Source organism: Stenella coeruleoalba (assembly GCF_951394435.1).
Source record: "Stenella coeruleoalba genome assembly, chromosome: 4".
NCBI classification, from domain to species: Eukaryota; Metazoa; Chordata; class Mammalia; order Artiodactyla; family Delphinidae; genus Stenella; species Stenella coeruleoalba.
In genome coordinates this window covers 123,461,917-123,488,855 of record NC_137149.1, presented here as the reverse complement: position 1 = coordinate 123,488,855, position 26,939 = coordinate 123,461,917, and the positions used below count along the sequence as shown (strand labels likewise).

At 40.1% G+C, this 26,939-nt stretch overlaps 1 protein-coding gene across 3 annotated transcripts in view; it reads left to right on the top strand.

Moving 5' to 3' along the window:
• The window catches only part of ARHGAP10 (Rho GTPase activating protein 10), a 327,164-nt gene that overhangs the window by 106,704 nt on the left and 193,521 nt on the right, over window positions 1–26,939 (top strand). For 2 of the 3 annotated variants that reach the window (XM_079920746.1, XM_079920744.1), the window contains exons 4-7: window positions 764–835; window positions 9,987–10,088; window positions 16,989–17,099; window positions 19,168–19,272. In XM_079920746.1, the coding sequence (XP_079776872.1) occupies window positions 764–835; window positions 9,987–10,088; window positions 16,989–17,099; window positions 19,168–19,272 (390 nt within the window). The remainder of the gene's footprint in view (window positions 1–763; window positions 836–9,986; window positions 10,089–16,988; window positions 17,100–19,167; window positions 19,273–26,939) is intronic. The other variant, XM_079920745.1, reaches the window with a different exon arrangement.

The window sequence follows — 26,939 nt, the reverse complement described above, 5'->3', positions numbered from 1 at the left end:
TGAACTCAGGTCCCCCTTATTTGGGAGCGTGGAGTCTTAGCCACTGGACCACCAGGGAAGTCCCTGTTGTCTTTTTTTAGATTCCACATATAAGTGATATGTAGATTCTGTCTTAAAATGAGAAGCCCTAAACGAGCCAATATAAAAATGAGTGAGGTTGTGGGTGGAGTCTGTGTGTGGTTCCTGTCATGGTGACCTTGCCAGCTCTCTGAATATTTGGGTGACTGACTGTCCTGAGCTCCAGTGACTCTGCTTTGCTAGCATAGCCTAAATCCTCATGAGGAATTTTCAGTGATGAAGGGCTGTCCTGCTACATTTAAACTTGTAGCCACAAAGCTAGCCCTCTACATTATGTAGTCTGATCACTAATAATGGAATGTCATCGACTTTTAAATTTCTGAGCAGTGGGAGAAAAAAAAAACCCTTCCAACAGAAGTGTTCTGTTAATGAATGTGATAGACCCCTTTGTTGTTTGAAGCCAACCCTCTTGCTGTTTCCCTGAAGAAAGGGCTGTACTGGGGCTAGGTTGCACATTTCCCTGGCACTTTGCCGCACCTCCTCTTCCCCGAAAATATTTATGGAGATTTGATGTGTTAATAAGTTTAGAAGTGATTTAATGGTCACATTGGCAGGGTGAGATAAAGCAGTTCAGTGTGTTGTTCATTTTGTTTCTGGGTGGGGTGGAAGAGGGAAATGAAAGACTAACTTTTTCCTCTTTGGAAACCTAATACTCTGCTCTTCTGTTATCACTCTTGTTCTCTAGGCATTAAGTGTCACCGAAACCCTGATTAAACCCTTGGAAAAATTCAGAAAAGAGCAACTTGGAGCCGTCAAGGTTTGTGTCTAATTTGAGCACACTTGTAAACAGCAACTGTAGACACCTCTGCTGCTTGAGCGTACGCTCGGTTCACAGCAGCTTTGAAGGAGATGTTGGAGTCCACCGTCTGTTGTTTTATGTTTCAAATGTGCTTTGTCCCCTCTGGGGGAATATGGAATTGAAAACAAAACAAAAACGCCTGGACTGGATGGTAAAACCTCTCGTAATCATCTTTGGCTGCACCTTTCCATGTAGAGTTTTAAAAATATCTTTAAGCAGACAACACGTTTACTCTGTATAGAAACATCTTATCTCTGTAGGAAGGGCAGTGATTTCCATGCCCGCCTCAGCTTGATGGCAGACTGTAGCATCATACTAGGGTTTAAGATTAGAAATGCTGCTACACCAGCATGCCATTGAAACTAGAAAGAGAATATTCAGTTACAGTAAGTCCTCTACATACGAACCTTCAAGTTGCAAACTTTCAAAGATGCGAACGTGCGTTCGTATGTCCAGTCATGTTAAGTTAGTTGATGTGTCTGTAAGATTACTGTACTGTAAGGTTAAAAATGTTTTCTTTATTTTTTGTGTTTGTTTTTTGTGTATTATTTGTGTGAAAAGTGTTACAAACCTATTACAGTACAGTATTATGTAGCCAATTGTGTTAGTTGGGTACCTAGGCTAACTTTGTTGGACGTACGAACAAATTGGACTTACGAATGCACTCTTGGAATGCAGCTCATTCGTATGTAGGGGGCTTACTGTATTGGGATGTATTTCCTTCAATTTAACACAAATTTATTGAGCGTCTGTTATGTGCCAGCATTGTTACGGGTGCTGGGGATTCAGAGGTGAGTGAACCACAGACTCTGTACTCAGAGCTCTGGGATGTAGCCAGGATTTCTGGGAATAGTGCAGGGACTTTGCCACTGGGAGCCTAGGATGTATTTAGCAACTTCTAACGTCTGCTAACTAAGAAGCTTTGAAATTAACTCAGAGAGGTAATTTCCACCAGCCTCTCTTGAATGTTGTGCACGTACTTGAGGGAGAAAAAATAGCGTTTCCGTGTTGTTGACCATTTTTGGCTTGGCCTAAGGAGACGGGAATAACTTCAGTTTTAGGTAGGGAAGAGAGGTTTTATATTTATCTTTTTTTTCCCCCCATGCATTGGTGATGTGAGGTTTTTTTTTTTTTTCTTTATCTTTGTAAACAAACTATTAAAATCCTTTTCTACGAATAAACATTGTGGTCTCCATGGCGATAGCTATATAAATGGATCCAGAGAGGGCCAGCTTCTTAGCTGCTATTCATAGACTCAGTTCTCCTTTAAGTGACCTGTTAACATATTAGACACTTCTTTTTGGCATGATATTTTACAGTTTTTAACGAAGGGCTGTGTTTTGAGGTGAGGTCAGTGGGGGTACCACCCCAAGTCCTCTTCCTGGAATCGTTTGCTGAGCTACCTGAAGCTGGTTTGTGTCTGCTGGCTTTGTAGCAGGACATTGGGGGGTCTGGCTTCACATCTGTGACCTTGGGCAAGTAATTGGCTTTAGTTTCTTACCTGTAAGATGACAGACTGGGGATCTGACTGCTCTAGTTTGCAGTTTCATGATTCTGTTTTCTCTGATCTTCATAGGCTGTCTTAAAGCTTGAATAATCTTGGTTCTTTCTCTTTGAACATTTCATGGCAGGTACTGAATGTAAACATTTCTTCTTTTTCTTACTTTACTTGGATGATGGTCGGGAAGGATAAGGGTTATATTATGTACGTGAAAAATGAATGTGACTTAATTAATAGATGTATTTCCTTTTTATTTACCTACTGGGTTTTTAGAAATTTCTGGCCTTGAGTCTTCTCCTGACTCCTTCTCCTCCCAAGATTTGCCCAGCTTCTCATGTTGTGCCCGTTCAAAGTGTGGTTGACCCTTGAACAACTCAGGTTTGAACTGTGTGGGTCGACTTATATGTGGGTATTTTTCATTAGTAAATACTACAGTACTACAGGATCCACGGTTGGCTGAATCCACGGATGTGGAACCGCCTATGTTGAGGACCGACTCTAAGCTATACTTGGATTTTCAACTGCTCCTAGGTTGGCGTCCCTAACCTCTGCATTGTTCAAGGCTTAACTAACTGCAGAGCAGCTTGCAAAATAAATTGCCATATTACAAGGTTAAATTATTTTAATACTTTGTCTCTTGAGCTGTTTAATGGCCAAATTCCATCCTGAAGTCCCAGTTCTTTCTTTCTTTCTTCTTCTTATTATTTAAAAACATTTTCTCCCCTCCCCTCCGCCGCACTTCATGGCATGCGGGCTCTCAGTTCTCTGACCGGGGATCGAACCGCGCCCCCTGCAGTGGAAGCACAGAGTCTTAACCACTGGACTGCCAGGGAAGTCCCCCATTTCTTTCTTTCTTCATTTTTTTTTTTTTCTGGCTTCAGGTTTATGAAGGGTGTATCCTACACTCTTGTTCAGTACAGTGTGTGTGTTGGCTGTCACACCTATCGATGTTACCTGGGAGAAGCCTTTTTTTTTACTGGTAGTTTTGTGTATTAAACAGTAGAGAAAGGTAGTTTTCTAGGTTACATAGTGATATATAAGCATCTGTCTTTTTCATTAGATTGTTAAATCTTTAAGAGAAAAACCTATGCTTGTTTCTTTATTTTCTACCAGCCTCCACTCTGTCTTACTATAACGTATTTAATAAATAAACCAATTCTACTGTTCTTCTGTTCTATTCTAGAAGAACCAGGAAAGGGCTTATAACCTGGATATTTGATGATTTTCTCCATTTGTGCGTTCTAAACGCCAATCCTATTTTGAAAAGCACACGCTCTTGTTCCAGTGGTTTATTTACTTACGCAGGATACTTAAAAATAACTTAATTTAAAGATCTTTTTTTAAATACCGTGAAGCAGTTTTCATGTGGGGAGAAAAAGACAAAAGTCTTTAAAAGTTGACCGCAGCAGAATTTTTTAGATACCCTTGTCAAAATGTTTATCTTTTCTTTCCCTTCTCCTTTTTCCCATCTGGGACGGTCCTGTCTTTCGCTTTTGTATGCAAGCTCTTTCAGTTCCATTTACTTCTTCATTTTCCAGCATCCCAGTGACATGTGTAATTTGTGTTTTTAACATAATCGAAACTGCTAGGTGGCTTTTGTAAACTGGATTTTTTAGGAGCCCCCAGGACTTCTTTTCTGCTGTTTCACTTCTATTTGGATGTGTTCCCTGTCAGTCACGTCAGTTTGGTTTGGGCTTCAACCTCCGTCCTGTAGGTTCTGCCACATTTTCTCATGTGCCTGCCCGGTTCTTGTCTCTGTTTAAAGAGCCCCATTTCCCACTGCGGGACACAGTCATTCTGTGCTGTGTCCCATCAGTTCAGAGTTTTCTTCACGGCCTCTCTTAGCTTTACTTCCACGGAAGCTCTTTTCCCTTCCCCAGAAGCTTGTCACTTATTCCTAAGTATCTGCATAACATTTTGTCGATAACCATTGCTCATTAAATGTCAGTTTAGCCACAGGAAACTAATACAGGCACCAGGCAACATCGGAGCCAAGTGCATTGTGTACAAACTCCAAGAAATACTAGAACTTGCTAAGAGTTAACAGTGGGAGAATTTAAAATGGCTTTCTCTGAAAGGGGCAGCATGCAAATAATCAAACGGATACAACGAAATGATACTGATAATTTATAGAGCCTATTCAAATGCTGTTTTGCAAAGAGCTAATTACTGTTTTATTCAATAGAGTAAAAGGTTTAACCAGAAGGCTTGAAAAAATGTTTATTTCATAAATTATACCTTAGTAGCTCAGCCATTACCAGACTCTCACCCCATATTTCCTTTGTATTTCTTTTCAAGACTATGCCTAACAACTAAATGTTTAATAAAAATTAAAAATTAATAAAAATCAACTTCCTGAGATTCTGTAAATGGCTGCACAATGTGGGTTAAAAAGCAAATTTATTTGAATAATTTCTCAATTTATGTTTGATAGAGCAGGAAAAAGGTGATTTAATCACATTTCTTTCATTTTTAGTAATAACAACCTTATCAGGCCTATCCTATGGCACAGTGCCAGAGGCCTTGGGATATACAACTATGAATTAAAACACTGGTCGGCCTTTAAGAAATTGGCAAGTCTGTGTGGGTGATGTCAAAATAAAAAAAAGGCAATAAAAATGCACTCTGAAAAGTGCTCTGATACGAGTAAGCATCGGTGCTCTGTAGGTGTCCTATCATCTTGGCTTTGGAGCGCCAGGAAAGTCTTTCAGGAAGACCTGATTCTCCCTCATTTGGAATCCTGCTTCTGCCCCTTAAGTGGCTCTGTGATTTGGGGCAAGTTACTTAAGGCCTCTGAGCCTGTTTCCTGATCTTTAAAACGAGACTTAGGACACCGGTCTCTGAACGTTTCGCGAGGCTTCAGTGCATTTGCTAACATATTTCTGGGGTCTGGCATATACACATATGCATATATGTGTACATATTTCTGGGGTCTGGCATATACACATACATATATGCAGGGCCTGGCATATACACAGTTGCAGTTCTTTTAGGATCCCCTTTGTGACATGCTCCATATCAGCTTGCCAAAAAGAACTGTGCGGGTTTTTGTCCACTCTTGGCGTGCCGGGTTCAAGCACTGTGGCTTGTGACCCCCCCTGGCCGGATGGTGCTAAGGTGATGGATAGGTGACTCGAGAGCAACGGCACCGGAACCAGCAGTGGCACTTTGTCAGGGTCGGTGTCGCTGCTCTATAGGCTTCTCCCTTCCCGTGTCCTCTGACCGATATCTCCTGGGCGCCTACTGGGTGTGCAGGTAGAGGCTGACTTCTCATTGCCGTGGAGAGGCTGAAGGAGCTTAAAGGCAAAAGGGGGTGGGGGGCTGGGTAGGGCAAATGAAGTGTCAAGGAGGACTGGTGACATTGGTGCAGGAGTTGAGGGAGGCGGCTATCCCCCCACTGGAGGAGACAAGGAGTACTTCATGGAAGAGGTGGCATTTCCACCGCCTGGTTTGGGGGTAAAGGCTGAGTTTCCAATGCCCTGGGCTGTAGTGTGTTGGTGGACCAGGGGAGCAGAACAGGGATTGCAAAGCTCTTGTTGGCCTGGATATACAGGAAAAAGTGCTCCTGCCGAGTGTGTTGTATGTGCTGTGAATCTTGTTTCTTGTATGTGCAGCATTACTCCCACCTTTTTATTTAAATAAAGAGGGAGAAGGAGTTGGAATCTCTAAGAAAGTATTTAAGCTCCTGTCTAGACTAGTCAGGCCTTATTATTTACTGTTCGTAGTTTGAAAATAAGTCTTTTCATTTCCTCATCCTAGAAAATTTGTAAAATACCAAAGATATTTAAAAAAGAAAGTTACCTGGTAACTTAAAAATTTCCCCTTCTTCTAAAACAAAGCAAAAAATTCTAGTACCCTGCAGAAATGTGGACAGTTCACAGGTGTGTTCAAACTTTTGTGAATTCTTTATATGTTCTTTACACATTTTTCCTTGGAAGTGTAATGTGTGATTTGAGCAAAAACTTGCTCAATAAAGAGTGTTTTATGTGTTAGGAACGTTTACTTCTTTTCTTCCATATTAATTGTATCTTCTCTCTGCCTGTTGTTTGCCTTTTGCCTTATTTATTGTGTATTTTTGATATCTAGAAGTTCTTATGGCTTCTTCCATTTCTCTTTTGCTCAGAAGTTCCTTCTCTGTTCTGAGATCTGATTGAAAATACTCTTTTTTGGCTTCATTTTTTACTTGTGGTTCTTTCAGTCCATCTGGAATTAATTTTGATTTGAGACATGGTTCTCTTTTTATTTCCAGCTAGTTAACCAGTTATACCCACACCATTGGTTGAGTAATATTTTTTTATCCAGTGATTTGTGATGAAACCTTTATATATATATATATATATATATATATATGTATGTTTACTTCTAATAGATTCAAAAAACCTGATTATTTATGTTTTGTTTCTTAGATTTATTAAGGCCCTCTACCATTTACACCATCTACATCTTATTTGACTAGTTATGCTGTTTTAAGTAATAGCGCTTCTTCACTGTTTTTTTTGTTGTTGTTTTTGCATGTGTGATTCTATAACATTACAAGCTGACTTCCCATGAGTCATCTTTAACTTGTAAACATTTCGTTTGGCTTACTCATGTTAAAACTGAAAAAAAATTTTTTGTTGCCACCATTTAAAAATCACTGGGTTTTCCAGCTGTTCCAGAAAAATCGGAAGACAAGGCCTGTGTACTGGGCTTATATTTCCACATGGCAGAAATCTGCAGGGGCTCTGTTATGGCTGCCTGCCGTCCTAGAATAGATGTGGGCTACCTGATTTGCCCTTGCCTCCACCTTTCCTTACTGAGTTTTACTTCCAGCTTGACTCAGACTCACTTGAGTATTGCTGTTTCATAAAAAAGTTTTCATTGTATTAATTTGATCCTTGATAGAGCCTTTTGTCTCATATGGCTCAATTTATTATATATATGTGTATATATATATATATATATACACACACACACACACACATACATATATATGTATCCTACATTGCAGTGTTGAAGAAAAAGGGCTCCATTCTTTATTGAATGCTGCTTGAACACAATTCCTTTTAAAATTCATATTATTTAAGTGCCAAAAGTCATATGAATACAAAGAAACAGAATATTCTATAGTGACCTTGAGAAGAAATGCAAGGAGAAACAATTATCTGAGTCTTAAGATTCAAAAACAAAACACAGTAGCGTTTGTATAATACCATACCAAGTACGAACAATTGTATTTCCACTCTAATTGGTGGGCGTGATGTTGTTTCTTGGCTAAATTCTTTCTTCACAGAGCCTTGATAGAACCATTTTCTTTCATTCCCAACCTAACCCACATGCTAATTTACATGCCCCACTATTGCTGCGTGTGCTGGGGTGTTTTGACTGCTGACTTTAGCATCATTGCATCCTTTGTCCCCTTCTGTGATTCACATGAAATCAAAGGAGTAAAAATGTTTTCAGTATTCTCTGGTAAGTACTAATCTGCAAAGATGGTGAGCACGTTTAATCACATGATCTCGCTTTGCAGCGTACTTGCGGTAAATGCAGCTGTGTCACCTCCATTTCTATCTCATTTAAACCTGAGAAACTGATGCTCAGAGAATGCTGTGACCCTGGGGCAGTGTCACAGAACAATGCGTGGCTGCTAGAACCTGCGTCTCTGACACCTAATCCAGTGCATGCTCTGCAATATGAACTTTTAAAAATAGTGGAGATTTTGAAGTAGTGGCCATATGTTCTTTTTAGCTTATTTTCTGTTAGTCATTAAAATCGTTCAGGAAGTGCGTCATAATGAAAAGCAGAAAAGAGAGTAACCATGTAGTATTAATGCCTTAAGCTTTTAAAAAAATAGTTGTAAATTAGACCTAGGACATAAAGAAAAAATGTGCTTCTGTTTCAACAGAAGTTTGACTATTCTCATACATAGGCGAACCGTAGGGTCACAGAATTTTAGGATTGGATCTAAGAATGAACTAGTACAAAACCAAATCCCTGATCTTTTCAGTAGGAAAACTAAGGTTCTGTATTGTTAGGTGCTCCCCTCCCCGCCCCCGAAAGATGTGCAGCTAGTTGGTAATTAAACTTGGAGTAGAAATGGGAAGAAGTAACAGTTCCCGAGTCTGTCTCTTCCATCAGTATGGGGATTAATTTAGGGTCTTTAGGTGGGCTGGCAGAGCTCCCTTCCTGGCTTCTCACAACAGTTCGTAGTCCTGTGGAGTGAAAAAATGATAATAAATGTGAAGAAACAGAATTTTTGTGCTTTATTTACTCCTTTTGCTTAATAGGGAAAAGATCATGCCAGAAAAGGCTGGGAGAATCCATTATTTTTGACCTAGAAAACGGAAGTTGGAAAATAGGGAAGGGAATGTTCCTTTTCAGGAGGCCTTGGAGAGTTGGTGAGAGTTTGAAGTTAATGGAAACATTCTGACAGCATGAGGACATCGCGTGTGCTCATTGGTGCTCCGAAATGTTTATGAGAAATCTACTTACCTTTGGCAAGCAGTGTTGGGGAGATACTCTGTCTTCACTGCTGCCTTAAAAAAATTTGGTTCCTTGTGAAATAGGGAGGGTGGGAGGGAGGCTCAGGAGGGAGGGCATATGGGGATCTATGTATGCATATGGCTGATTTACTTGGTTGTACAACAGAAACTAACACAGCATTGTGAAGCAATTGTACTCCAATAAAGATGTATTTAAAAAAATAAAAATGCACAGGGAACTCTATTCAGTACTCTATAATGACCTATATGGGAAAAGAATCTAAAAAAAAGTGGATATATGTATATGTATAACTGATTCACTTTGCTGTACACCTGAAAATAACACAGCATCACAAATCAAGTATACTCCAATAAAAATTTGAAAAATATATTTAAAAAAATTTAAAAAAGCTACTCTAGCAAAAGGAAAGCAAATGCTGTTTCCAGGCAGTGCCTGAGAAATGTTTGTAATGTTAACCAAAGGATCTTGGTACAAGTATGTCAGTATTATTTTAGGCCTTGTCGACCTATTGCTAGTATTCTAGACAGTGTTAAAGAAATCACTCCTAAGGTTTGGGTGAGTAGATGACATTCCTGGTCAGAGGATTTTATTGTGATATTCATACTGGACAATTGGGGAAGATCTTTTAAGATATTTCCTACTGCCCCAGTGGTGATGATGATGATTTTTTTTAATGTAGATCAAAACTTACTCAGTTTTAAGTGAATTCCATTTCTGTGCCAAAATCTGTACTGTAGCAAGTTTGCTTTTTTAAACTTTATTATGTTCTTATTATGTGTTCATCTTAAAAATATATATTTTTTTGAATGGAAGGACAAGTGAATGGCATTAATTCCAAACACTGATACGTATGAAGAGTTGAAAAATAACAGGCTTGGAAAAAAGCCCATTAAAGGAAAAAAAGAAAAAAATAAGTGACTCTTCAATCCTAATGCTGTCTTGATGAGTAGTAAGCAGTATGGCCTGGGTGCAGATAGAGTTTCCAGATAACTCCTTCACACTTCGTGGTATTTTCTTTTATTTTGGGGTATTTTTCATATTTTGAGTTTCCCAATGGATTAACTATGTGTATGCCTTTTTTTTCCCTTTTGTAATCACAGTTGTCTATGTTTTTCTGATCTGTAGGAAGAGAAAAAGAAGTTTGACAAAGAGACAGAAAAGAACTATAGCCTAATTGATAAACATTTGAATTTATCAGCGAAAAAGAAAGACTCACATTTACAAGAGGTATTGTTTTTATTTTTCTGTTAACTTGTTTCTAAAATTCAGTAATCAGTGCATGCCTTTTTTTAAAAAACTGTGCTTTTCTTTTGAAAACATTTCATCCAGGATTATTAGAGGTGGAAAAAATGACCAGGTATCACCATGAATAAAAGAGCTCTTTTGGAACAAGATGTAAACTATAGACCTCTTAGGGTGATTAATGCAGTGTGGATTCATAGTATTAAAAGTTTTGGTTCTGAGTATATTTTCACAGGAACAGTCATTTTAACCAGCATAACTGAGAACAGATATATGATTTTCAGGAATAGATTCATTAATTGGCTTTCAAGATTTCTTGAAGAAGTGAATTGAGTAAGCTCCTCCCCCATTTGGCTTTTATGTGAAGGCAGCATTAATCTTAACGCAGAAGATTCAGGAGTTTTCACCTTCATTGGAAAGAGAGCATCTGTTTTACTTGTGTTAACAGACTCATTTTTTTGTTTTTGGAGGGAGCTGTATGTAAGAAGAAAGGAATTTATATCTTGTCTCTCATTTTCTCTTTCTGTTTCTTAAATCCCCTGCCACCTGTTTTTCCTCACTGGCACACTTGAATGGAAACTCAGTTGTTTACAGTTTGTAACATATGCTTTCCTTAAACATAATGCTGTTTGCAGCTGTAAGGATCTTGACTCATCCCACAAAAGTGTGATTTTTTTTTCTTCCATTTGTTTGTTTTTAAACACATAAGGAATCCAGGCATGATATGCCACTATAATATACACTTAGTGAAATATCATCAAAATGACAACATTGTAGAATAAACCTGGGTTATGTTTACATGTCAGAGATTTAGTTGCAAACTCTGTGTGTGTGTGTGTGTGTGTGTGTGTGTGTGTGTGTGTGTGTGTGTGTGTGTGGCGGGGTTATTTTGACATTACCTACACGTCACGTTTTCTTTTGTCTCGCTAGTACTTTTTTTTTTTTTTTTCTTTTTTTGCGGTACGCGGCCCTCTCACTGCTGTGGCCTCTCCCGTTGTGGAGCACAGGCTCCGGACGTGCAGGCTCAGCGGCCATGGCTCACAGGCCCAGCCACTCCGCGGCATGTGGGATCCTCCCGGACCAGGGCACGAACCCGTGTCCCCTGCATCGGCAGGCGGACTCTCAACCACTGCGCCACCAGGGAAGCCCTCGCTAGTACTTTTGACGGACATTTAGATGGCATTTGACGTTCTGTAAAAGAGAGAGGCCCTTTTGTACCATTTGATCCTCACTCCAATACTGTGGGTAGGGCTCCATTCTCTCTTCCATATTACGTAGGAAACCATGCACTTGTTATGTGTGTTCCCTCATCTCCTACCCTCTGTCTTTTTTGAAATGACAGCTGTTGCTCTTCGAGGCTCTCTTTATGCTAGCAGTTTTCTACCTCTCTTCTCCCCTGATCTCTGTTTTCAGGTATCCTGAAGGGATTTTCGTGCGCCGGGTCACTTTCCATCTCCACCTCACTATCTAATGAGGTATCATTAGGCAAAGTCTGTAAAGTCAGTCTTGGCCCTTTCGCTCTCACCCCATATCTAGGCCATCAGCCTATGTCTTCTTTAGCTTCAGAATATTCTCGGAATATGGCCAGTTCTCCTGACTCCCCACCCATGTCACCCGGCATCTCTTGCACAGATTACTGCAAAGGCCACCCTGCTTTCACCAGGGTGTCCCTACAGTTTATTTTCTGTACAACAGCGGAGTGAGCCTTCATGTTCCTCTTCTCTAAATACTCCTAACAGCTCCCTTTAGAGGCCCTGGGCATATCCCGCCTGCCCTCACACCCACGTGGCTGCCTTGCTCTGGCTTGGTTCCATGCTGAGGGCCTGTGCTTTGTTCATCCTTCTGCCAGATCTGCATGCCTCACTCCTTCAAATAGTCTTCCAAATACTCTCCACTCAGACTTCTCCTTACTAGAGAAGTTTTCCAGCCATCTTATTTAGAGTGTCCCCCTTACTCTCCTTTATTTTTTTTTTCATACTCTGACAGCCTTTTTTTTTTTTTTGCGGTTCACGGGCCTCTCACTGTTGTGGCCTCTCCCGTTGTGGAGCGCAGGCTCAGCGGCCATGGCTCACGGGCCCAGCCGCTCCACGGCATGTGGGATCCTCCCGGACCAGGGCACGAACCCGTGCCCCCTGCATCAACAGGCGGACTCTCAACCACTGCGCCACCAGGGAAGCCCTCTGACAGCCTTTTGACTCACTACATATTCCGTTGTTACATGGCTTCTTCCCATAGGATGTAAGCTCCTTGCAGGCAACAGCTGTGTTCTGTTCAGCACTCTGTCCTCAATGCCTAGAATGAGACTTGTCAGGGAATAGGCACTTAATAAATATTTACCCAATGAACAAGTGTGAAGATTGTGAGGTAGGGCTTCGATAGTTTCATCATTCCCAAAGATAATTAAACTCCAGATGGGAAATTTGAAGAGACCGTCAAGGAGAATCATTTTAGTTTCACTTAAATTATATATTCTTGGCTGTCTTGCTCTGTTTGCTCTTTACAGACATAGAGACTCCCACTTGACCTAGCTTTCCATTGCAAGCGTGAAGGCCGTAAGAAGGGGGATGCTCGTTAATGGGGAAAAGGTTAGATCTGGATTTTGGTTACTTTTGGCAGTGGCTAATGCATTGCTCATCTTCAGTAAACTGAGGTGCTCAAGAGATTAATAAAGGTTGCTGAGACTGGTACTGACCAAAGGCATAGAAACTTGTTATCTATTCTTTCCTCTTGTTTCCAGTGAAAATAACAGGAGGAAATTATGGCGGACACCAGGCTGGCAATTTTAGTAATTCTATTAGTACCTTTACCTGTAGCTCTGTTTATTGAGCACAATGGCTTCTGCCTCCATCACAACCCGACATTCTAATTAATATTTGCACTAGAACAAGAATTGGATATTCGAGAACATTCCATGACTGCTGATTTTTGAAGTATATTTTTGTTTCCTGATGCCAATTAAAAATTGGCACCTGCCACCTGTCTCTACAAGGATTAAGTCACTAGCCTAGCTCTGAGGAACTAACTGCTCCAGGGCTGTAGTCCTCGTTTTGCCCCAAATCAAACTGAACTCACAGCTTGCACGCTGTACATTTTTTTTAAGTCGGCACTGAGTCGTCACATAATTATGTTTCAGTAAATATGACCAGAGAAATAGATCCTTTGAATATCTTTGTGTGAGTGATCTACTTCTTTTATACATATTAACAGCAAGAATGGTTAGAAATGAGATGATAATCAAATTGAAATTGTATGTTTGTTTTAAAAAAATGACTTTTGCTTGGTGTAATAAAAAGTATAGTTCAAATGTAATGTGTGTTTTCCAACACCACCAAGCAACTGACTCAACTCTGACACTACCTAGAGACAGCATCAGATCCAACAGGTTAAGGGCTCAGGTGGACAAGATTGCCCCACTTCTGACTAGCAGATGCAAACTATTATCTACAGAATGGGTAAACAACAAGGTCCTACTGCATAGCACAAGGAATTATTCAATATCCTGTAATAAACCATAAAGGAAAAGAATGTGAAAAAGAATGTGTATGTGTGTATAACTGAATCACATTGCTGTACACCAGAAACTAACACCTTGTAAATCAACTGTAATTCAGTTAAAAAAAAAAAAATAAAAGACTACCCCACTTCCGACATCAGTCTGAAGCCCTGGTTGTTACCTGTGCTTCTGACTCGCTACAAAGAAGAGGTTCCTATGACCCCTTCCTTGCTAGAGCGGCTCACAGAAGTCAGAAACATTTAGTTAAGTTTAGCAGTTTATTACAACAGATAATATAGAGGATACGGTTGAACAGCCAGATGAAGAGGTGCACAGGGCAGGGTCTGGAAGGGTCCCAAGTGCAGAAACTTCTGTCCTCATGGAACTGCGGTACGTCACTCTCTAGGCAAGTGGATGTGTTTCCTGTTAACCTGAAATAAATAGTCTGCTAGGTATTTCTCCAGCAAAGATGGGTTTATTCGGGATCAGCAGAGAATTGCAGTTTAGGGTCTGCAACCATGGGGAACCAAGGGCAAGTTTCTGCACGGCAAGGGAAGGACAACACTTTTGTTGAGAGGGAAAGAGAGTTGAGAGGGCTATAGTAAAGAGTCCCTGGCTTTTCTTGGGCTGGGTCCTAGCCAGGAAAGAAGAGTGGTCTTTCTTCTTGTTGGGCTCTGCGATGGTCTGAAGCCATGTGAGCTCCCCCTTCTGGTGAGTTTTCCGTTTATTAATTTTTTACATTACCAACCTGGAAGCTCATGAGCTCTTGTTCAAGAGCTGTTATAGAACTTAATTTATAGTGTTCCCCTCTTCCCAGAAATAGGTGGGTAGAGCCGAAAGTTCTACCCCTCTAATGAGTGCTATCTTGGGCCCCTACCCTAAGTCACCTCATTAGCATAAACTCAAGCGCTCTCAAAAGGGGCTCCTTACAAATGACTAGAGACACTTCTCTCGCTCAGGAAATTCCAAGGGTTTTAGGAGATTTGTGCCAGGAAGTCTGAGACAAAGACCACATACACTTTTCCTTACATCACATATATAGTGATTGCCTTTTAGACTGAGTCAGGCTAAAGGACGGTGCTGCTAGGTATAATTTGGATGTCTGTGGCATTGTTGTAAATTACGGGTTACCGGCAGTCCCAGGGTTTCTTGTGATTGACCATGCTGCATCTGGCACAGTGGTTCTGAACACCCAGAGCATTAGGAAGCTGTGGACAGAAGCTGACCTGCCATGCCGGGGTAATTGCAGTAACACAGCCAGGCGAGAGAATCCACTAAAATTAAATTAAAAAACCACCTTGGTAAATCTGACCCTGGTGTCATTTTCTTGAAGGACATTTCCTAGTAACAATAACATGAAAAATCCACCCTTAACCTCCCCTATCTCCATTTTATTAAATACTCAACACACTCACATTGTTTCTCCTGGGAGTTGTGTCTGTTAACTGCTAGTGGCTGAACTCTCCATCTCTGGATCTTAGAGGCATAAAAAAATCATGATTTTTATGAGTGTTAGGTAGAAATTCTCATTTTGGCTTAGTAACAAACACTCTTATTATAGTTAAACATTACTTTAATTAAAAAAGGATACGATGCCAAAAAAATTATCACCTGTTAGATAAATACTTTTTTTCCCCCAAATTAAAAACTTTTTGTGGTGGTAAAATATACACAACAAACCATGATTTTAACCAAGTTCAGGCATGCAGTTCATTCGGTGTCATTAAGTACAGTCACACTGTTGTCAGTAACCACCACATTCCAGCTCCAGAGCCCTTTCAGCTTGAGATACTGAAACTCTGTGCCCATTAAACACTAACTCCCCAGCCCCCTTGTGCTCCCAGCTCCCCAGCGACCACCATCCTGCTTCCTGTCTCTGTGAATTTCACTGTTCCGGCTACCTTATCTAAGATAAATCATACAGCATCTGTCCTTCTGTGACGGGCTCATTTCACTTAGCATAATGTTCTCAGGGTTCATGCATGTTGCAGCAGTGCCAGAATGTCCTTGCATTCTGTGGCTGAATAACATTCCATTATCTCTGGAGACCACATTTTGTTTATGCCTTCACCTGTCGGTGGACACTTTGGTTGCTTCTACCCTTTAGCTGTTGTGAATAATGCTACTGTGAATGTGTGTGTGCAAGAATCTCTTTGAGTCCCTGCTTGCAGTTCTTGTGAGTATATACCCAGAAATGGAATTGCAGGATCATATGGTCATTCTATTTTTAAGTTTTTTTTGTTTGTTTGTTTGTTTTTTTTTTTTTAGAGAACTGCCATACTGTTTTCCATAGCAGCTGCCTCATTTTACATTCCCACCAGCAGTGCACAAAGTTCCAGTTTCTCCACATCTTCACCAATACTTGTTATTTTTCTGTTTTTTTTTGTTGTTTGTTTTTTATTTTGGTGGGGGGAGATAGGGTTTTTTGGATTATTTTCTGATATCTTTTGTTTGTTTTTTGTTTTTGATAAGTGTGAGGTGGTACCTTGTGGCTTTGATTTCTGTTTCCCTAATGACAAGTGATGTCCAGCATCTTTCTCTGTGCTTAGATATGGCCTCTTTGGAGAAATGTCCAGATAAATACTTCTGGACCTAAAATTAGCTGAGTTAGGAAATACAAGATGCCTTGTAAGAACAGTTCTGAGGACCAGAGGTTTCACTACTGTTCCTCTGTGGAACCATCCGCTCTCTCAATTCCCTTCTAGTTAGACAAGAGAAGCTGGAACCTTTCTTTGGAATAGTCTCCTGACCATCTGGTGCCTGTTCCCTCCCAGAGGACAGGACATGGTGAGGACTTAGGAGGGCGACTGCCTCCAGATGGGCTTCCAGCCCATGCCTCTCTGCAAAAGCCAAGTTCTTGAGATGGTGCCGTCACTTCCTCACCTGCTGCCCTCACTCCTGAGAGCTGTGGCGACTGGAATTTGCTCAGCCCTCCTTCCCGGGCCACTTCATTCTTAGGCGATTTGTTAATGGAAATAATGTTTATGTAATTTGGGTTCTACATGTGCGGTTCCACCTTGGGTGTCCGTTGTGGTTGGGTAGGTTTTTCATGAAGTGCCTTTTACTGTTTGATCTTCTGTCCTTCGGGGCCAGTCTTGTCACAGAGAGCAGGGGTTTGCGAACAATGTCTGCAGAGAGTCAGTTAGTAAATATTTTAGACTTTTGAAGATCACGAGGTCCCTGTTACAACCACTCAGGTCAGCTGTTGTACCCGCAAGTCTACATAGAAGATGCATAAAGGAGTAGTCCTGGCGCTGGTCCAGTACAGCTTCGTTTAGAGTAACAGGCAGCAGGCTATATTTGGCCCATGGACTGTAGTTTTGCAGACCTCGGGCAAAGAGTTTCACTCCGAACCATCTCTAATTTGACTGGCCTCCATTATTTTAACATAGGCAGATATCCAAGTGGAACAGAACCGGCAACACTTTTACGAACTGTCTCTTGAATATGTGTGTAAGCTTCAGGAAATCCAAGAGAGGAAGAAGTTTGAGTTTGTGGAACCTGTAAGTATAAATAGCAAGTTGCTCTGCTAGTCGAATTTCGTGATATAAGAGGAATGTGTTTCTTTGAAGATCTAATTTATGGTTGCTAGAGGCTGTGGTGCATAAACACGAAGCAAGACATCGTAAATTGTACACAGTGCACCCAGAGCCATGAAGTCAAAGAATCACTTCTAAATAGTGGTTCTCGGCCTTGTTTGCACAGCAATGTGTAATGAGTATTATTCCTTTTGCTATATGGTCTCAAGGACTCTGCAATCAGGTACAACTTCTGCCATCCTAGCTGTAACTCCACCCTTAAAAAAAAAAGTCCCCATGAAAGAAATTGTATTGGAATGTGAGTGAGCGTGGGATATTTATGGGATAATCTTTATTCAAGTTTGTTCTAAAGCAAGTGCATCCAGCAAGTGCATTCAGCAATTATTGGTAACCAACTATTTCTAATACAATTCACAATGCTTATGCAACCTAAGTCAAGAACCAGTGTGTGGAACATTTGAAACTATTTTGTAAGTTACTCTGACATTTCTTTTTTTTTTTTTTTTTTGCGTTACACGGGTCTCTCACTGTTGTGGCCTTTCCTGTTGGGGAGCACAGAGCTCCGGACACGCAGGCTCAGTGGCCATGGCTCACGGGCCTAGCCGCTCCGCGGCATGTGGGATCTTCCCGGACCGGGGCACGAACCCGTGTCCCCTGCATCGGCAGGCAGACTCTCAACCTCTGTGCCACCAGGGAAGCCCTCTGACATTTCTTTATACTTATTTTAGAAACACATGATTTTTTTTTGTGCTTATATAGATGCACTCTGAGAGCTTCAGTTACTTATATGTTAACATATCTACGAATATATGTATCTTCTGAATCAAAATATAAAGGGTATTTTATACTGTGGGTTTTAGCAAAAAAACCAGAGGTACACTGAGATTCATGATTGTCAAGATTCACTTTAATTTTAACATAGACTATATTGCATGTGATTTTAAAAAACAGCTTTATTGAGATATAATTCACATGCCATACAATTTACCCACTGTGTGTATGATGCTGAGCAACAAACCAAAAAAAACCAAGTAATGATTCACTAAAAATTAGCATTCGTGGAAGCTATGGTCCAGTGGAGTAATTGAATTACCCTAAATTAAACAATTAGAGAAAACCTCCTTAAAGCTTTCTTTTTATGTGAAATCATAATAATGACCTACATTTTATATACTGAGCATTTACAGTGTGCTCAGTCATTGTTCAGGTGGTTGTTCTAAGTACTTTTCTGTGATCATGCATGTATTCCACACGGTACCCTACTGAGGAGGTATTTTAATTATCCCACTTAGCAAATGTAGAAATTGAAGTAGAGAAACTTCAGTAATTTGCCCCAGTTGGGAACTGACCCTTGCTGGCCACTTGACGTCAGAGTCCCCAATTCCTTACCATTATGCGGTGTGACATTCTGAAGACAGTGAATCTCAGGATTTCCTTAACCCTCACCCCAAATCACTCTTACTCTAGATTTTCTCACATGTGGGGGAGAAGCAGTGCCCTCTGATCAAGAGGGGCAGGTGGAGAGTTTGTAGGAAACTCAGGGCTTAATTACTGCCCTGCCTCTGCCCCTCTCTGCTCCAGTCACTGAGCATCCTTGTCAACAAAACAGAGAGGTTACTCTGCACTGGATGCCCTTCGAAAGAGCTTTTAGCTCTTTGATCTGTATTTCACTTTCCTTTTAGGTCCTATCGACCTATAGTGATAAGGTTTCAATTATAAATGAATATAGGGATTCTCTTGACTCAAAAGGACAAATGGATGATGTAGAATTCCATTTCTCCTATACAGCATACTGTAAAAGCTGTCTAATGGCTCTGTTAAGGAAAAAAATCACAAATCCTTTTATTTTTTTTTATAGGGACAAATTAATGAATAATATGCAGTTAGATGTAGTTGAATTCTAGTGACTTCCTTTTAATTATTGTACTTCAATAGAATCATAATGAGATGAGGCAAAATACGTGGCTTTTTAATTTATTTTTTTCATTGAGATTTTTTGGGTGCTAATGTCATCTTTTCTCCTTTGTTTTAGATGCTGTCATTTTTTCAGGGAATGTTTACTTTCTATCATCAAGGCCATGAACTTGCCAAAGACTTCAATCACTACAAAATGGAACTACAGATCAACATTCAGAATGTAAGAAAACGGAAGCTTTCTCCTAAAAAAGATGCTTGAGAGGTGTAGTTTTGATTTCTTTGGTGTATGAAAAGCCTTAAACCAAGACCAGGCTGATCTGTTGGTACCGAGAAACTGAGGCTACGTTGCCACCTTCTGGTCAGTTCTTGGTGTAACAAACTGTTTTCCAGGAAGGGAGGCTCCGAATTCTGCTGCAGGCAGCTCTGTTTTGTTTTGTTTTGTTTTTCAAGAATTCATTTCCTATAATTTATTTTTCTTCCCTTATTTTCAGAAAAGTCATGAAGTATGTTTTTACAATCAAAATTTCACATAATTTGCCTTATTTTTTCAGTTTTATTGAGATATAATTGACACACAACACTGTGTAAGTTTAAGGGTTACAGCTTAATGACTTCACTTATTATATTGCAAGATGATTTCCGCATAAGTTTAGTTAATATCTATCACTTCGTGTAGTTAAAAAATTTTTTTTCCTTGTTATGATAACTTTGACTATCTACTCTCTTAGCAACTTTGAAACAAGTCATGTGGCAGTGTGACATAGTTATTCTGCACTTTGTGAGCCAGTTCTAAGGATAACCTCTGTTGTGTAAGTCTAAGTCTGCTCTGTATGAAACAGACAAAACAGTCCTCCACTTTAAATTTAAGGCGTTTCAATTCTAATTTAACTTTCTTCTGTTACTTGTATGTCTTATTTGATATTTATTCCCAGATAGGCTAACAGTTCCAGTGGAATTTCTTTCCTGTGTTTTGTGCCCCCCTATTCACTAATGTATTGGTGTTCACAGTTGCTGTTGGACCTTTATTGTTTTCCTAGGAAATGTACGGTTTCTGTTAGGTCTTGGATAAAGAGTTTTTTTTGAGAACTGTTAAACAGTGTAATGTATGTGATTTTGATCAGAAGGTGGTAGATGTTTTTCCTTTCAACGCTTTTGTTGATTTTGGAAGTGTCCTCATTGAAAAGCTATTCAAGTTATGTTTAATGTAATTTCAAACCTTGTTAAAAACACAGTGAGTGAGTTTTGGGACAGACTCTCAACCCATCCTGAAAGACATACAAGAAGGATGGGGATCTCTGTGCTGTTTGCTACCTGACCTTCAACTTCTTATCTTAGAAATTGAGGACTAATGGTTTTTGTGTAGATTTTGTTTCTAAGTTATTTTGGTATAGTTGTTCCCTACATTTGGGAATGTAGGTAACGAAATCTCTTGTGTTTTGTAATTTATGCGTCAATTTGTATTTGAAGATTCTACATTCTGTTCAGTTAAATGACTAAAAGAGTACATTACTCCCTACACCCTCCAAGATCAGTGATATAAGGTAACATAATTTAAAAATATGTCAAAGTGTATATGTGTAGATTAGTCCTAACTTCAAAAGTGTCTCTGTAGGTAGTAGAACATTTAGTCTAATGATACTGTGATGTATCAGAATACTTCTGTAGACAGCAGAACACAGCGTTTGTAAAAAGAACATTACATAGTTTAGAAGATTAGGTTATAATCCTGATTTTTTCTTTTTTTCCCCCTCCACTAACTGTATAACTTGTGTCTGTACCTCATCTGTCAAGGGCAGGGCTGGCCTGGATGAGAACCTTCAGGCATAACTGATTCATAATTTGTGTAAAATGAGGAGACAGGGTCCCTTATTCAAAAATGAAGAATTTCAAGACAGCGATGGCAGAGCATTAGATCAAGTGCGCGACCTTCTGAGCGCAGGGCTGTGGGTGACGACACGGGCTACCTGCCCGTGAAGCCAGCCGGGCCTCAGGGTCTGGGGACACATCAGCGTCTCCTGGGGGCTCCAGAGAAACTGTCCATGCACAACTTGCTTACGTGGAAGTTCATTTATCACACCCACCCTGGGGTCAGGGGCCTATAGTTACCTTAAATACACCAAAATAATTTCAGCGAGATTCAAGATTTAAATGGGAGTGAGCAATACTCAGGCATGAACTACTGTAAGCAATACTTGAAGACAGCCTATCATTTGAAATGGGTCAGCTGGTCAATGGAATCTAACTTAGTCTATTAAGAACCTAACACACATACTTGGTAACTTTCATTTCCCATAAAGAACTGGGCGAAGAACAAGCTACTGGAAAAAATCTTTTCCTGTGTCCTCTGGAACTTCAGGATTGTCATCAGGAAGTTGCCTGGGGTCCTCCACCTCTCTGCCTTTTGTTCTGGCTCTTTCTGAGGCTGCTCGTGCAGCTCTGCAAGTAGAGGCTCTGCCTTCCGCCTCACCTTCAGTGTTGAGGACACCTGATCCAGAAGTCGCCTGTGCTCTTTACTTTTGCTTCTAGATCATTCTTTGCCCTTCAGAAATACCAGAACCTTTGAAACACATGCCACTCATTCTACCTCACCTGCTATATCTCAGTATTGCTGTAATTTACTACTTTCTTGGCCATTTCTCTCATTCCCTGAGGATGTCAGCTTTTAGCATATCGAAGGGGAAGTGTTGGCTGCATAAAACTACGTATTACAAAAATCCCAGCTGTGTGTTACTTTTTTTTTAATTGCAGTATAGTTGATTTACGATGTTGCTAGTTTCAAGTGTACAGCAAAGGGATTCCGTTATACATACATATGGATATATCTATTCTTTTTCAGATTCTTTTCCATTATAGGTTATTATTTTGAGTAGAGTTCCCTGTGCTACACAGTAGGTCCTTGTAGTTTATCTATTTTATATATAGTAGTGTATATATGTTAATCCCAAACTCCTAATTTATCCCTCCCCGCCCCTCTCCCCTTTGGTAACCATAAGTCCATCTTCTACATCTGTGAGTCTATTTCTACTTTGTAAATAAGTCCATTTGTATTATTTTTTTAGATTCCACATATAAGCAATATCATATGGTATTTGTCTTTCTCTGTTTGACTTCTGTGTGTTACTTTTTATGCTATGCGTATTTATGTATTGAAAGAAATATACCGAAATGTTGAAACCAAATCTTAGAGTGAACTATCTGTGCACTATAATGGTAGAGATAATTTTGGTCAACTTTTAGGTATTTTACTATAGAAAAAATGACAAAAACCATTTTATAATCAGAAAAAAGGTAAAAGTTATTTAAAAGTGAAAATAACCTATTTTCACCCAACTGGTTTCACCTTTTCTGTTGTAAAAATGGTTAGACCTTTTTTTTGAGAGAGATTCAGTCTTTTTCCATTTTCCATAATCTAGAGTAATTAATGGACAGCAAAAAAGAGCAGGTTGGTTTTTAAAAAATAGACTTTGCAGAAGAATGTAAATTACATCAAAATTAAAGGATATTAAAAAAAAACTAATTTAAAATTTTTGTGATCTCTGTCCCCAAAGGAGACTAGAGTAGAGTTCTTCGCAGGAAGAAGTAGAATCCTAAGAAATTTTAGGGATTCCGAAGGAGTACCCAGAAGATACTAAGAATGGTGAAGAATAATTTAAGGATATGCACAGATACTTTTGTTACAGTTTTGTGAGCAAAGTAGAACACTAAAGTGATAAACTATGTTACCAGAAAAAAAAAAAAAGATTAGAAGTGACTGTGTAAAAATATGAACATGATTGTTTCTGAGAGGTGAGTTTCTGGTCACTTTTTAATCTTGTTTATACCGCCTCTTTTTGCCTCCCAGGCAGGGCTGTTTGTGCTGTCCCCTCTCTCTGTACTTTCTCTTTCATTCAGATAAAATTTTAGTTTGATATTGAAGATTCTCTTTTTTCCTTTGTTAGGGAATAATTGTCACTTTTCAGTGACTTAATTGCAATTAAAATAATAATGCCACTTACAATTATTTTGTTGCCATGTGCCAGGTGTTACCTACGTGCTTTTCTTTGGATTGTACACATTTAGTCTTCAAAGGTGTCCTATGATGTAGATTTTTTTATTCCTTCTTCACAGATATGGACAGTGAGGAAAAAGAACTTGCTGACATCATACTGCTTTAAGGCCAGGGCAGCACTGGAATTTGGGCAGGCCCAAGGCAGTTGCTTTCAGATTTAGTGTTGGTGTAGAAATGGGTTCAACTCATGGTGTATCTGGGGTCAGTAAATATAGGAGCTGGGGAACATCCTGATATGGCCATTTGGCTTCCCTGGACCTTAACAATTTCTGGGTAACATGGGAGTCACCTTAATGGTAAGATCTCAGATTTAGGTACCGAAGGTAAACCTCAGCTCGCGTCTGCCTCTCAACAGTTCTAACCTGCGTTCCCCTCACTCCCATGGAAGGTGTCCTTCGGGTGTTTTTAGACTTGATCACCTGTTGCCGTGGCATCCACTGCACTCCATTCCTTACTCTGTCACGTCCCCATTCATAGGGCACTTGAGGAGATGTTTGAGGATTGCAGTGAGGGGTGTGTGTTAGCACCCTACCCCTTCTTTTCTGTTTTATTATTTTGGGAGGTTACTAAAGCAGGCTGCAGGAGGCCCACCCCCTGATGTCTTACAGCTGCTTCGTGAAACCCTCTTTATATATATTTAAATTAATTAATTAATTAATTAATTTACTTTTGGGTGTGTTGGGTCTTCGTTTCTGTGCGAGGGCTTTCTCTAGTTGCAGTGAGCAGGGGCCACTCTTCATCGCTGTGCACGGGCCTCTCACTGTCGCGACCTCTCTTGTTGCGGAGCACAGGCTCCAGACGTGCAGGCTCAGTAGTTGTGGCCCACGGGCCTAGTTGCTCCGCGGCATGTGGGATCCTCCCAAACCAGGGCTTGAACCCGTGCCCCCTGCACTGGCAGGCAGATTCTCAACCACTGTGCCACCACGGAATCCCCTCTTTGTATTTTTAATTATTCTTTTGCTCCCTGAATGAGGTCATGGGGCCAGGATGGGAAAACTTAAATGAAAAATGGCAATCTGTACTTGGAATTAGCCTTTGCCATCTGCCTGTAAAGCTTTATTTCTGGGTAAAACTTAGTGTGAACAGTGCCTCCTCTCCCCGCTCTTTCTTTCCTCCTTAAATATGGGTGTGAACCTGTGCTAAGCCTGACCTGCCAGTTTTGTAAAGTACTCAGATGTGTCCGAATTCCAGCTTAGTCTCCACATTGAATTCTCCTCCCCCCAGTAGGTGATGTAATGAAATATTTAATTTATAAGACTTAAGACTCATTGGTTTGGAAATTTGTTTATTTATCAAAGCATGCAAGGAAAGGAAATACAGCAATGTTGTTTTATCAGCATTGGAGAACGCTACGCTATCTCGTAGGTTACTGTGAGGATTAAAGCACCGTAAACTGCTCTCAGTCATGTCATTCACAGTGTAAACACTCTCATGTGACCTATGGTAACACTTAAGGTCTATCATTATTATTATTTGATGATATCTTCCTATTCAGCCAGAAATTAGAATTGGAAATTGCTAGGTTCCAGCCACTCTATTATTTGTGCTCAAATTTTGAGAAATGTAATTTTCACCCTCATTTGTAATTTGCCTAAAATAATACATTAAAAAATTTAGCTGAACCTTCCTTTCCCTTCCCAGTGCAGAATCACATCTGAGGAAGGACGGCAGTGGGGGCAGAGTGTACCACGTGGAGGGGTCTGTGACAGTGAAAGTGGGGGTGGGAAGGTGCAGAGGCAGCACGTACAGAAGAGGTGGCTGGCATATTTGGGAGATTGGTTACGTTGAGCAGATATGTTAATTGACCAAATAAGTAAATCTGTTGAGAATAATGGGAGCCATGTTTTTTACTGTCTGAAAAGAAATGTGCGGAACTGGAAAGGGGTGGGCTAGAAAGAAACCTGAAGTACTGGATTGGAATTAAGTGTAATGGTATGAACTCATGGGTTTTAAGATAGATAGGTACAGAAGTTGTGATATGTATATATATGTGTATATATATAAATGTATTCACACACATACATATATACATACATGCATTTTCTCAGTCTGTCTTCCAGGAAGACCTAGAAGCAATAGCACCCCCTTAGCTGTGAGCACACTGTCCCTAGATCTTGGTTTCTAAATACTACCAGAGTGAAATAAGTCAGAAAGAGAAAAACAAATGTCGTATATTAACGCATATATGTGGAATCTAGAAAAATGGTACAGAGGAACCTATTTGCAGGGTAGGAATAGAAACACAGACATAGAGAACAGGTGGGATGAATTGGGAGATTGGGATTGACACAAATACACTACCAGGTATAAAATAGCCAGTGGGCACCTGCCATATAGCACAGGGAGCTCAGCTTGGTGCCCTATGATGACCTAGATGGGTGGGATGGGGTGGGGGAGGGAGGTCCAAGAGGGAGGGGATATGGGGATATATGTATATGTACAGCTGATGCACTTCGTTGTACAGCAGAAACTAACACACCATTGTAAAGCAATTATACTCCAGTAAAAAAAAAAATACTACCCTCCCCTGTAAGGAACAATGACTCCTTTGGAGAGATGGCTGATTCTAGGACTGGGACAGAGAATGTATAAAGTAAACCTGGGATACCTTTTTGGACCAGAGGGTGAGGGGTTACTCAGAATTAAGGGGGTATGTCAAGAGAAACAGGAGCCAGCTAGAAGGGGCCTCTGCTGGTCAAACCTAGGACAATTTGAGCATTAACTTAAATAATGAGAATTTGGGATACAACTCATTAAGTTAATTGTGTGTGTGTGTGTGTGTGTGCGCGCGTGCGCATGCGTGCACTAGCATCTACACATATATGACATGCACATATGTGTGTATATGTGTGTGTATGTATGCATAAATATTAGATACACAGAGATAGAAGTGAGGGTTGTGGAGAATCTCAGTAAAGTGACAAAGCAGGTGAATAAAATTAGGGTATAATCGGTATTAAGATGGGGGACAAGAAATCCCAGAGACATGAGAAACAGGAAGGCAGGAGAGGGAACAAGCCGTTAATAAATGAGTCCCACCCTCTTTGCAGCCCTGTACATTCTTATAGTACATAAACAAATTAAAAAAAAAAAGCTCTCAGCTTGTGTTTGAAATAAGCCTCTGCAGTTAAGTTTCCCCTTTACAGTGTACATTTATCAGACTCTCCATCCCCCTAAAAAATGTACTATTCTATCATTTTTCTGCATTTAGAACTCTTGGTAACCCCTTTCATTGTAGGGAGGAGAGAGGAGGAATTTCAATAATAATTTTTCATCTTAGCTCTTCCACAGTTTCACATCAGCAGTTTTTCGGTATTAATACAATTATTTTTGAATGTAGATGGAAGAAATGTCGAGAAACTTGGTGCTGCTGACTCGTCAGGTTTGCCTGGGTATTTTCGTCACTTCACCTTGCATGTCCATTTTCAGTCTAGCCATTTGACAGAGATATTGACATCCCAAGTCTCCTGGGCTTCAGAAATGTGATTTGTCTTTTTAGATATCAAAGACATTATTTGTAAGTGAGATTCCCCCCTACTTCCTTCTTCGATGAAGAAACATCATTTTCAAGTGCAATTGCCATGACCTGGAAAAAATGACACTGATGTTTATTAGTTTGCAAAGAAGAATTAAGTTTTTCAGATTCTGAATTCCTAGACATATTGCTGAGATAATAGTAATGAGTCAGATTGATTGTTGCAAAGGAAAGACTTCCCAGATAGATATTTTATGGCCTATTTTTTTAAATGTAAGATTTAGTAATATTGTGAGACCTGCAGGCAGGAATTCTTGTGTTGAATAATAGAATTATTCTTGGTGTTAGAAAGCTTCAAAAGTAA